Source organism: Canis lupus, chromosome 1 (genome assembly GCF_003254725.2).
Source record: "Canis lupus dingo isolate Sandy chromosome 1, ASM325472v2, whole genome shotgun sequence".
Taxonomy (NCBI): Eukaryota; Metazoa; Chordata; class Mammalia; order Carnivora; family Canidae; genus Canis; species Canis lupus.
In genome coordinates, this window is record NC_064243.1 from 118,170,446 (window position 1) to 118,183,124 (window position 12,679).

General features: G+C 42.9%; 1 protein-coding gene across 5 annotated transcripts in view; it reads right to left on the reverse strand.

The window, feature by feature from the left end:
* Positions 1 to 9,751: 9,751 nt before the first annotated feature.
* The window catches only part of LSM14A (LSM14A mRNA processing body assembly factor), a 55,671-nt gene continuing 52,743 nt past the window's right edge, over positions 9,752 to 12,679 (reverse strand). For 3 of the 5 annotated variants that reach the window (XM_035706481.2, XM_025425186.3, XM_035706493.2), the window contains one exon: positions 9,752 to 11,670. In XM_035706481.2, coding sequence (XP_035562374.1) covers positions 11,647 to 11,670 — 24 coding nt within the window. In that variant the 3' untranslated portion in view covers positions 9,752 to 11,646. Of the gene's footprint in view, positions 11,671 to 12,596; positions 12,656 to 12,679 lie in introns of all 5 variants that reach the window. The other 2 variants (XM_025425185.3, XM_025425188.3) reach the window with 1 other exon arrangement.

The following is a 12,679-nucleotide window of genomic DNA, read 5'->3' on the forward strand; positions in this document are numbered from 1 at the left end:
GTTTCTTTTTTTTTTTAACTTTATTCTTTTTTAAAAAATTTAAATTCAATTTGCCAACATAAAGTTTCACACTTTCCAACTGTGCATGAAAGCCTTGGTCAGAGAAACAATCTGCTGAGGACACAGTCCTGGCCCCCACACCACAAGGTCTCCGCCGCAAAGGCCTCGGTGGCAGGTTCAGTGTTGGGAAGTCTAGGCCGCACGTTCCAGCTGCCGGGAAGTGGGGAGAACATTCTGGATTGTGGCCCTGGCTTCTTAACTTCCCGCTTCTTGCCTTACTATTTTACAACACAGTAGCCGGAGGTTCTCTTGAACTTCTAAGTCAGGTTGTCGCTCTTCTGTTCAAAACCCTACACTTGCTTCTGCCTCAGAATAAATGACCATCGTTACCCTGGACTCTGCTGCTTCCTCTCTGCCTCGCCTCTACTTACGCCTACTAGTCTCCTTGTTCACTCCACTCTGGCCATACCAGGTTCGCTCCTGTTTCGGGGTCTTTGCAGCTACAATTTCTTCTGCTTGAATATCCAATATCCACTTCGCCTTCTTGAGGCATTCCTCAAATGTCTGCTTTCCTATTTTTTAAAAGTTTATCTATTTATCATCTCTACACCCAACGTGGGGCTCGAACTCACAACCCCAAGATCAAGAGTCATGTGCTCTACTGACTGAGCCAGCCAGGTGTCCCCCCCTGTAACCTACTTTAAATTGGAAGCAGAAATCCCTCCCGTCAGCCCATATATCCTTTCTTGTCCCCCTTTTGCATCATAGCACTTAATGATCTTAACATATTTTACTCATTTATTTTGTCTCTTCCCAGTAGAAAACAAACCACAACAAGGGTCAGGTTTGTTTTGCTCGGGGCAGCTGCTTACCCTGCAGTTGCAACTGTATCTCTTCTGCAGTTCAGGGCTCAGTAAGTAGTTGTTGAATAAACTCTTTCCCTTTTTCCAAAGATAATTAGCAAAACTAAAAACATATGACTACGGGTAGGAAGGGATAAGATTGTGAGCATAACTACCGCCTTTCATTAAAATTCTTTCTGATTTAAGTAAAAACACCTATGTACACACACACAAATATCTCCAATGAAAACAATTATATATATTTTTTGTTTGTTATTATGAAAAAGAGGTATTAGATACACTTAGGAAGTAGAGTTGATGAACTGTTGGTAACAGGGGTGATACTGGTACAGAACTGAAGGAAAACCGTGTCAAAGATGACTGCCAGATTTCTGGTATATTCAGCTTAGCTGGTTCTGCCACATACTGGGATCAAGAATGCTGAGAGTAAAGGGGAGATCACTTCAGTTTGGGGACATTGAATGTGACAGGACACTCTTTATTTTATTTATTTGAGAGAGAGAGAGAGAGGGAAATGGGCAGGGGGCAGGGCAGAGGGAGAGGGAGAAGCAGACTCCCCGCTGAGCAGAGAGCACGACATGGGGCTTGATCTCAGGACCCTGGGATCATGACCTGAGCTGAAGGCAGACACTCAACCAACTGAACCACCCAGGCGCGCCAACAGGCTACTGTTAAGACCTCCAAGTATAGGTAACAAGAAGTCAGATCTAGACTCAGAAAAGAGATCTGGGCTAGGCATGTGAATCTAAAATAACTTCACATAGTTTTTTTTTTTTTTTTTTTTAACTTCACGTAGTTAAGGCCTTAGAAGTGGAGGCCAGAGAGTATGCAGCTTGAAAAATGAGAAAAAAGCCAAAGTGAAACTCTAAGGAGCACTATTATTTTCAAAATGGGGTGGTGGTGGATCAGACAAGAAGGCTAAGGAGTAGCAGCTGGAGAAGGTTGGAGGACAAGATGAATATGGCAGCCACGAAGCTAAAAATATTTTAAGAAGGGGGCACCTGGGTGGCTCAGTTGTTTAAGTGTCTGCCTTCGGCTCAGGTCATGATCCCAGGTTCCTGGGATCGAGCCCCGTGTCGGGCTCCCTGCTCAGTGAGAAGCCTGTTTCTCCCTCTCCCGCTGCAGCTCCCTCTGCTGTGTGTGCTCCGTCAAATAAACAAAATCTTTAAAAAAAAAAAAAAAAAAAAAAAGAGGTCAATTGCATGGAACATTTCTGTAAAGCAAGTGTGACAGGAAAACTGGAAAGGCTCACTGGAGATCAATGGCGACCTTACCAAAGATTGTTCTGGTGGAGTAGATCAAGTGGGTTAGGTGAAAGGGGGGACTGGTATCTTGTCAGAGGTAGGCAGGGGCTGGAAGGAGGTAGGATTCAAGCATCATTTTTTCTCTTTCAAGATTTTGTTTATTTAAGACAGAGAAGAGAGGGGCAGAGAGAGACAAGCAGACTCCCCACTGAGCAGAGAGCCCCTTGCGGAACTCAATCCCAGGACCTGGGAATCATGACCTGAGCCGAAGGCAGGCACTTAACCAGCTGAGCCACCCAGGCACCCCTCAGGCGTCATTTTCTTTAAAAAGATATTTGTAACATGTTACATACTTGCAATTCTGTTAGTATATTTGAATATTATTAACACAATAAGATCTAGTATGCCAGCATAGGTAAATGGAAGTGAAAGGATCCCTTATCAAGAAAGATGTTGAAGATAAAGGCAGAGAGAGGTAAGTCAATATTTTAAGTTTGGGAATGGTGGGAGGTAGGGAGCCAGAGCACAGGTTTTTTGTTTGTTTGTTTTTTTTTTTATTTTTATTTATTTGTGATGGTCACAGAGAGAGAGAGAGAGAATGAGGCAGAGACACAGGCAGAGGGAGAAGCAGGCTCCATGCACCAGGAGCCTGACGTGGGATTCGATCCCGGGTCTCCAGGATCGCGCCCTGGGCCAAAGGCAGGCGCCAAACTGCTGCGCCACCCAGGGATCCCTTTTTGTTTGTTTTTAAAGATTTTATTTATTCATGAGAGACACAGAGAGGGAGAGAGGCAGGGACGCAGGCAGAGGGAGAAGCAGGCTCCTCGCAGGGAGCCCGACGCGGGACTCGATCCCGGGTCTCTAGGATCATGCTCTGGGCTGAAGGCGGCACTAAACCCCTGAGCCACCCAGGGATCCCGACAAGCAGTTTGATAGGTGTTCTTTTTTTCTTTCTTTATAGGGCAACCAGGAAAAGGCTGGATGCAGATGAGATTGGTTTCAGAGTGTGGTAAGCAATGGGAGCAGTTTCCATGCAATGTCCTCTAGTTCTCTTTGAAACAGACAGCAAGGCCTTTTGTTGCTTGGAAAGAGGTGATTAAAGAAGAGAACTCAGGGACACCTGGGTGGCTCAGCACTTGAGCATCTGCCTTCGGCTCAGGGCGTGATCCTGGGGTCCTGGGATCGAGTCCTGCATCAGGCTCCTCGCAGGGAGCCTGCTTCTCCCTGTGTCTCTGCCTCTTATGAATAAATAAATAAAATCCTTAAAAAAGTAAAGAGTACTCAGTTTTGCTGGCAATGTTGAGGGCCCAGCAGACAGAGAGCAGTAATGTTTTACGGTTGTACTCATTTACTCAATTGTGACTCAACCCTCTGGGTGAATACGGACAGTGTGAAAGGATGGATGCTTTCAGAGTTGAAGCTCCTCTAGGCAGGAGCAGAAGAAGCTCAAAGGTGTAAAGGGGGCTTAGGGTAATTGCAAGATAAATGATGGATCATGGAGCCTCCGGTGGTGGGGAAAGCAAAAGAAAGGAGGAGCTCAATAAATCCAAAGTAGAAAGATCTCTGACCTGGAGATTTGTACCAGGGTAAGAACAGTTACTGAGCAATGGAGTGGTTAGATCACTGTACTATTTTTTATTAAACATTTTTACTTTTATTATCATTTTAAAGAGATTTTATCTGAGAGAAAGAGAATGTGAATAAGCAGGGGAAGAGCAGAAGGACAAGCAGACTGTGCCGAAGTCTGACGTGAGGCCCGACCCCAAGACCCTGAGATCATGACCTGAGTTGAAACCAAGTTGGACACTTAAATCGACTGAGCCCCCTAGGCGCCCCTTTTTAATTTTTTTAAAGATCTTATTCTTAAAGTAACTTCTCACCCAATGTGGGGCTCGAACTCACACCCAGAGATGGTCATGTGCACCAGGAACTGGGCCAGCCAGGCACCCCCAGAGTGATTTCTTGAGTAAGCCAATCAGAAGATCAATGTGGAGTGTCAAAATCCATGATTTAGAAGTGATGCAACTGATGTTGATGTACAAGGTCCAGGTGTGTCCACAGCTTTTGGGAGGAGTAACAGGAAAAGGTCACAGGACAACGGACAGGAGCCAGGGTGTGGGATGGGCAGAGAAGTTAACATCCCAGGCCAGACGACTACCCTTTAGGATTCCGGCTTACAAGTTGGGGCCTTGGCTGCTATCTGGAAACTTGGATTTCAGAAGGGTTTCTATCATTCCTAGAACAGGGAAGAGTGGCTCCCTGTGCCTCAACCGCTGTACAATCAATATGGCTTAGTTGTGCTTTACTTTTGGAACTCTGGCATTTGGGGATGTGCCAAGCAGACAGCGCCTACGTGGCCAGCCCACAATCAAAATCCTGGGCACTAAGTCTCTCATGAGCTTCCCCGGTAGACAACATTCCACCTGTGTTGTGACACCCTGTTGCTGGGGGATTGAAGTACACCCTGGGTGATTCCACTTCCAAGTGCCCCCTGAAAGTTTGAGGCTGGTTTTCTCCAGACTCTGCCCCTGTGTCTTTTCCCTTCGCTAACTTTGCTTGGTATCCTTTTGTTTTAAGAAATCATAGCTTTGATCAGGGTTACCTTGGGGTCTCTCAATGCAGATGGGTAAACCACACAGAAGTTGGACCCTCGGAAGGACAGGAGCGTAGAGGAAGAGGAAGGCAGGTATCAGAATTTCCAAGAGAATGGGTCGTAATCGGATGAGATGATCATGAGGAGGAGGGAGAGGATCACATGTGCCTCAACAAAGCAAGCAGGGGTTCACCAGCAGGGGAAGGAACAAGGACACCGAGCCCACCTCCTGAACACAGGTTTGCAGGGCAAGAAACTCTCTAGTGCCCTTACCAGGAGGTTGGTGAGGGAGCAGTGTCCTTAGAGGGACAAAGCCCATGCACAGGGGAGGATTAGCCCTGCCTCTGATCTATACATCTCTCTGGGTCCACACCTACATCAGGGTTTTCTTTTTCTTTTCTTCTTTCTTTTCTTTTCTTTCAAGATTTTACTTATTCATGAAAGACACACAGAGAGGCAGAGACACAGGCAGAGGGAGAAGCAGGCTCCATGCAGGGAGCCCAACGTGGGACTTGATCCCGGGTCTCCAGGATCATGCCCTGGGCTGAAGGCGGCGCTAAACCGCTAAGCCACCGGGGCTGCCCAACATCAGGGTTTTCTAGTACTTTGTGGTCAGTAACAAATTACTTGACGCTGGTGTGGAGCGCAGAGCTGAGCACTGCCATCCACACCATACCCTAAGTCCTCAAGAGGTGTGAATCAGTGCTCTGCTCACCTACTCCGGCTCCGGCTTTTCTTGGAAAAGAAAGAACAGCGCTAGCATTATTCTGACAGCCAAAAGGTAGAAATTACCTAAATGCAGCATCAATGTAGAATGGCTAAACTGTCCTCTATTAACACAATGGAATATTGTGTTGCAATAACAGTTCACAGCCAAGTGCAACACTATGTATTAATCCCACCATGCTGAACAAAGCTAAGCACAAAAGGAGTATATACTCTATAAATCAATTTATATAAAAAACAAAAGAAAGCAAAAGCCATCTGTGCTTTTAGAAGCCAGTATAGTAGTTACCCCTTAAGAGGCAAGGGGCTACTGGAAGGGAGTTGCGTGCGTGTGGGGTTTCTGGGGTACTGTTAATGCTCTCAATCCCAAACTGGGTGCTGTTTACAATTACGTACTTTTCTGTATTATACTTCAAAACGAACATAGTGCTACTCAATGTTTGTTAGTGATAAGAACAAGTTTCACCACAGTACATATACTGTGAATCCATTTTTGCTGAAAAACACATGGTTGTACAGAACAACGCCAAGGAGAACATGTCTGAGTAGTGCTGACCATGGTTAGCTCTGGGTAGTGGGAATGTAAAATTCCTTTTCTTCTTTTATCTATTTTTATTTATTTATTTTTTAAAAGATTTTAATTATTTATTCATAGACACAGAGAGAGAGAGGCAGAGACACAGGCAGAGGGAGAAGCAGGCTCCATGCGGGGAGCCCGATGTGGGACTCGATCCGGGGTCTCCAGGATCACACCCCAGGCTGCAGGCGGCGCCAAACCGCTGCACCACCGGGGCTGCCCTATTTTTATTTTATTTTTTTTAAAGATTTTATTTATTTATGATAGACACAGAGAGAGAGAGGCAGAGACACAGGCGGAGGGAGAGGCAGGCTCCATGCTGGGAACCCGACATGGGACTCGATCCCGGGGCTCCAAGATCGCACCCTGGGCCGAAGGCAGGTGCTAAACCGCTGAGCCTCTTTTATCTATTTTTAAAAACCATTTCCATACTGCCCATTTTCTTTCTTTCTTTCTTTCCTTAAGTAAGCTGGATCCCAACGTGGCACTTGAACTCATGACCCTGAGATCAAGAGTCACATGCTCTACCAACTGAGCCAGCCAGGCCCCACATACTCTCCATGTTCTTTTAAAATGTGTTATTTTGGGCAGCCCTGGTGGCTGAGCGGTTTAGCGCCGCTTTCGGCCCAGAGCGCTTTCGGCCCAGAGCGTGATCCTAGAGACCCGGGACCCACAGCGGGCTCCCTGCATGGAGCCTGTGTCTCTGCCTCTCTGTGTCTCTCATGAATAAATAAATAAAATCTTTAAAAAAATGTATTTTTACAAAAACAAAACAAAGCAATACCTAATTTCATTTTATAAACTGCAACCTGCAAGGCTCCACATGCCCACTTTATGACAAAGCTATTACGTTAAGGAATGGAGCAAGCGATAACCAACACCCAACCAACCCATAAAGAAAAAAATTTACAAAACCATTTCAGCACAAGCAAAATCCTGAATTGCAATGTTGGGATCTGCGTTCTCATCAACAATCCTGTGTGAGGCTGGCACTGGAGGATTACCAGGATTAGGTGAGCACCAGGATTAGAGAGGCACACTCCAGACATCTAGTAAACATGCTCCTGTGCTCTGTACTGGGACGACTGTCAACCATTCACAGAAACTCAACACAGTGTTGCCTGGGCCTGGGCTTCTCATACCGTGAAGACTGGCATTCTGTCCTCTCTCCCAACTACCCTTGGAGTCTGGAGGCAAAGGCGGACTTACTAAATGGAGTCACTCTAAGAAAGCCTGATTATTGAACTGAAATATGCTTTGGCCTCGCAGTGCTACTTTGTTTCTTTATAAACCACAACCTGGACATTGGTGCATTTTAAAATGTTTCCTTAAAATCAACAATCCAATTCATTACGAACTGAAATCAGATTCAGGTCTATTTTGATATGTTTATGAGCTAAACCTGAAAACATTTTTATCAGTCAGCCAAGTTCGTTAAATATGAACCAAGCCGGAATTTAAAGGACACCCACACCACTGGCTCGCAGCTCTGTACCATCACTGAGAACAGAAACCACACTGGATTCATAGTCTCACCACGTGCTCTTGGAGCCAGATTTATAAATGTCTCAAAACCACAAGCTTGCTTTTACTAACACTGCCTCTGAAAAACAGAAGAACCTTTGCATCCCTCCTCCTCAGAAGTTTGGGATCATCCCAAGACCACTGCCTGGGACCTGCACCTCTAGCTTCCCAGTGCACACACTAGCTGGCTGCCTGGTTGCCCCTGGCCTGAAGCCCCGGGTGCTCAAAGCTCCACTCCCTTGCTCCCCTCACTTGACCAACTCCTAGTCAGGGAATCCCTCTTCCGAGAAGTCCTTGGGTCTCCTTCTTGGGAGAAGCTAGGGCAGCCTGCTCTGAGCCAACTCGTTTTGCATCCTTAGAAGTCAGAGCACAACGGTGCTACTTTACTTCCTTAAGTTGGCTTCTGACTGTACTAATACTTACCTTTTAAAAACACAGTCAAAAAATAGCAAAGTGACATGTGACATGTGAGCTCCTAACAGAGCTCACTTACCTCGATTACTTTATCCTGTGACCTCTCTCCTCACAGTCAGTTTAAACCAGCTCTGAACCAACAGGGCAGAGGCAACCCATCACACTGAATCTGGGTGTGATTAGACCCGAGTGATTAACCTACAGCTGTGCAGAAGGCGCAGCTTCTCTTTCAGACAGATAACCCACAGAGACAGGGACAGCGGCCATGTAAAACTGAGACACAGAAACAACACCACACACCCTTTTCCTGTATGGAATAAAAAAATAAAAAACGAAGTCTCAGTGCTCAAATCAGCCAAACCCATAGGAAATCTGAGTCTCTGTCTCCCTGTTTTCCCCCTGGATACTGTCCTATAGAAACGCCTCTCCTTCCTTAGTCCTTTCCCGCTCTTCCTGCCCCAGTCACAATGTGCTTGTACTGGATTTGGAAAGATGGGGAAATGGTAAAGTGATCCTACTGTGAAAACTTTACAAAGGCCCTTTAAGGAGGAGGCTACATGAGGTGGGTTGGCTATGCTGATTTAAAGCTGTTTTTCTAAACCTGCTGATCAGAAGAACTACCTGTGGGACGCAGACTGGTTCCCAGACTCCTCTATGGAACTTCAGGTTCAGACTCTTGAGGTGTGGGATGTGGGAATTTGTACTTTAAAATGCTCCTCAGCAGATGTGGAGAAGAAATTTGTGAACCATTTCTTGAGAGAGACTGGGATGAACTGGGAATTCCTATGATAATGGCTTTCCAAAACATTGTGTCACTGGAAGTAAGGTCCCTTTATACCTTGTCCTTTCATATTCCATGTAAAGACAATTTTTTTCAGTAAATGTTTTTAAAGATTTTGGGGAGGGAAAGAATTAATTCCCCACTCATGATCTTTTCATGTAGAGAGACCTCAGCCAGTATTTTCTCAGATTGGAAGGGCCACCGTGGCACTTTGGGCTGGATAGCTACGTGGCACCACCCAGCATTTTTTTTTTATAGTGTAGGATTTTTGCCATCGCTGGCCCTTACTCTTATTATTTTTTTGGCTCTTACTTTTTTAAAAAAAGATTTTATTTATTCATGAGAGACACACACACACAGAGGCAGAGACACAGGCAGAGGGAGAAGCAGGCTCCATGCAAGGAGCCTGACATGGGACTTGATCCTGGGCCTCCAGGATCATGCCCTGGGTGGAAGGCAGGCGCTAAACAGCTGAGCCACCCAGGGATCCCCCTTGGCTCTTACTCTTAAATGCCAGTGGTGGTCCCTAGTCACTGTGACAACCAAAACACAGCCCTCACACTCCTAAATGCTCTCGGGATATCAGTCCAATCCCTGATTAAGAACCACTGAGCTGGATTAACACTCCTGACCTCTCTCACTAACCTCTACAGTAAGTCTTGCTTTTCAGGGGGAGAAGTGGTCTGACCAAAAAATGAGGTTAGGGGTCAGCCCTTCCCTCTCTGCTCTTTCACACCTGCTTGCCCACAGAGAGAGCATTTTAGCCCTAGCTGGCTCACCTCAAGATGGGGACTGCAACTCAAGAACACTCTGCATCCCAGTGGGGACAGGGGGCTTCCAGCTTTACCTTAACACCTACAATAATAAATAAATCTTAGGCAAAATGTTAGAAATTAATTTAGTTATTTTAGGGAATATAAACATAACCATAATTTCATTCTTATACTTAAAAGAGGTGTTTCATTATGTTTCTTTCTATCGTAAGATGATATTATTACTATTTAAAGAGAAAGAACTTTGACGAACATGTTTTATTTAACAGTTTTATTCTGTCTTAGAATAAAAGCCTTGCTTTAATATTGTAAGGTGCACTGCAGGTATGCCATGCTGCCAGTTATTATTGGGACACCAAATGCCTTAGTTAGTGACCCAGAGGGTTTGGAAAACACGTGAATTCATACTTTCAGAGCATGTAGTACTGGTATTTACAGCTTTTCTTGAAACTGGCCCAGGACGTCTCAAACAGTCTACATAAGTATCATCAGAGCACTTGCTTTGATGTTCAGAATGCTTCGGAAATGTGTTCAAGATCATGATTTGTGGGTCCTCCAAAAGGTTTTGTTGTTAACATGCAAGCAAACAGTATTAAGCAACATTATCTAAACTATGGCTGCCAAGTACTGGACCTTAAACGAAACCAAATTACAAAACATCTCCTTGTAGAGCTATACAAAAGATATAAAATTAAAATTAAAAATATCAACCATCTTTAAATATTCCAATTCTCCTACAGTGCAGTTTCCCACATCTTTATCACTACTGAATACTTTAAGGAGAAAGTTAACAAAAATCAAAATAGATAAAAATATTTAAATCTTTGGATCCCTTTATTCCATGGCCTTCATAAAAACACAAAAGTGGCCAGATTTTTTCCCCCACTATAGCTTAAAATATCAAAAAGATTTACTAGTGATTTATAATTAGCAAGGAACTCTATTATCGAGTCATTTGTGGGCCACAGGCCCAAGGACCAGTGTTAGGATATCTTATAGGCTGCCAAAATAATTTCTAGCACTCTGAATCCTCTTGAAATATAATGGAATGAATCAGGGTTATCAGGACGAAATTCTAGGCATATCAGGAAGAACAGGTTAATCGATGCCCAGTTTTATTGTCTTAAAAAAGGGGAGAGGGTACTTATTTGAAAATACAGCTAAGTACATTCTTATCTATGATTATTTACATTCATATACTGAAAATATTTATTATTTGGACAAATCCTGTGATATGCCATTTGTTATAAAATGAAGTTCTTACAGTGAGTAGGAGGAATTTATCCTTTTCAGATAATGGAAGAATGTATCAAATCTTCATTTATGTTCCAAACATTAAAAAAAAAAAAAAATCAAAATCAAAAATCTCAAGCCTGGAAAGCTATGAAAAAAGACCCACCACCCATAGCTCTCCTCCTCAGCACATCAACTTCTGCAAGGACACAGTATGTTTGCTGACTTTAAAATGTTTATTCTTTAAAAAATTAGTTGCTTTTTATACAGCTATACAAAGTTCTTAATGTTTCTTTGGCAATGGAATATAATGGAATTTTACAACTATATAAAAAAGTTACCTTTGCCTAAGAAACAGTATTTACTGTGTGTACATAGTTGACTGACAAAATTCTCTACCATCCAGCACCCTAATTAATTGACGAAATAAGCTACCTCAAAAGGGATATTACAGGATTTCCAAAAAGAAAGAAAGAAAGAGACACGCACGCACGCACGCATACACACACATACACACAACCTTCTGTGGCTCAAAACACAGTATCACGGCCCTATCTGCAGGCAACTTACAATAATTGCCAAATACAATTTAGTGATAAGAAAACTCCTTTCAGTGATGAAAAAATACTTATAAGTCCCATTGAAGTACTGCTGTAGTTTAACTATACATAAGAAATTACTTAACCTTCTGCTATTCCAAATATATTTAATGCTCATTTTTAAAGATGAGCCTTCCCCCCAAAAGTAACTGCATTGAATCTTTGAAATTAAGCAGAAAAACAAACAAACAAACAAAAACCCAGTGCTGGTGACAAATATACAGCAAATTCACTTCTTCATTCTTCTCAAAGACTGAAACCAATTCTCAGGACCATGAAGAGCTAGAAATTCACCTATTTTCAAAGACTTGTTTGTAGACTATGCAGCAACTTTGTTGTCTTTCTAAAAAGGAAAAAAATAATTAGCTCATGTTTCAAATTACTGGTTTATTAATAAGTACTTTTAACTTACTTAAGTATTAAGTTTCCCATTACTTTCAAATATACTCTCCTTTCCCTTTCACATATAAATGCATTTCACTAATTTCCAAGAAACATTTTGACTTCCACACCCATAAGTGGCTCATTATTTGTTAACTTCATTTTCCAGTTAGTAGAGGTTACAGCAGTGGTGGTATGGTGTGGTCTGGTTCCAGCCCCATAAGATACAGGCACACCTCACTATCTTTGGTTGCATCTTAATAATTTTTAAGTACAATAACAGAACTTAATTAAACCTTCAACTTAGTAGTTAAGCTCATCAAATACAAATGACAACATACTTTGGAAAAAGATTATTAAGATCCTGAAGTCTTTGATGTCTTTACTAAGCAATAAAATACCCAGACAGTAAAATAACATTTTTCTCCAAAGTCTCATGCTGGGAGAAATCAATGATTTAGAAGCTCATTTTTAAAGGATAACTTTTAAATTCAAAATAAGTTCTGAAAATCAGAGTTGACTGGGTAATTTTTAAAAAGTAGACAGGGAAAAAACAAAAATCTCAAGGAGCCTTTAGCTTTCCAATGAGACTAACTCTTATTTAAAGTCCTGTACATTACAACAGAGCCAGGGGCTGTTTTCCTCAGGACTAGTTGTTATCGCATACCTGATTTTTCACCCTGTTAGAAACATATTATTTCCTATGTTAAATAAAGACTTAACTTTATCTGGGTATATGGCACCAAACCATTTGTACAATGTGATTAAATTAGAATACAAATGGCATGGTGTAAACTGGTGCAGAAAGAAATAAACTGAAGATAATCCCACCCCATAGTCCCCCACACCAAAGCCAACTTTCACATGCCCCGAATTTTTTTTTTTTACCTTTCAGAAAGTTGTACGATCAATCCAGACCTATTTTAGGGTCCAAAAGCTGTGGTTTTCTGAAAGGTAAAAAAAAGAAAGCA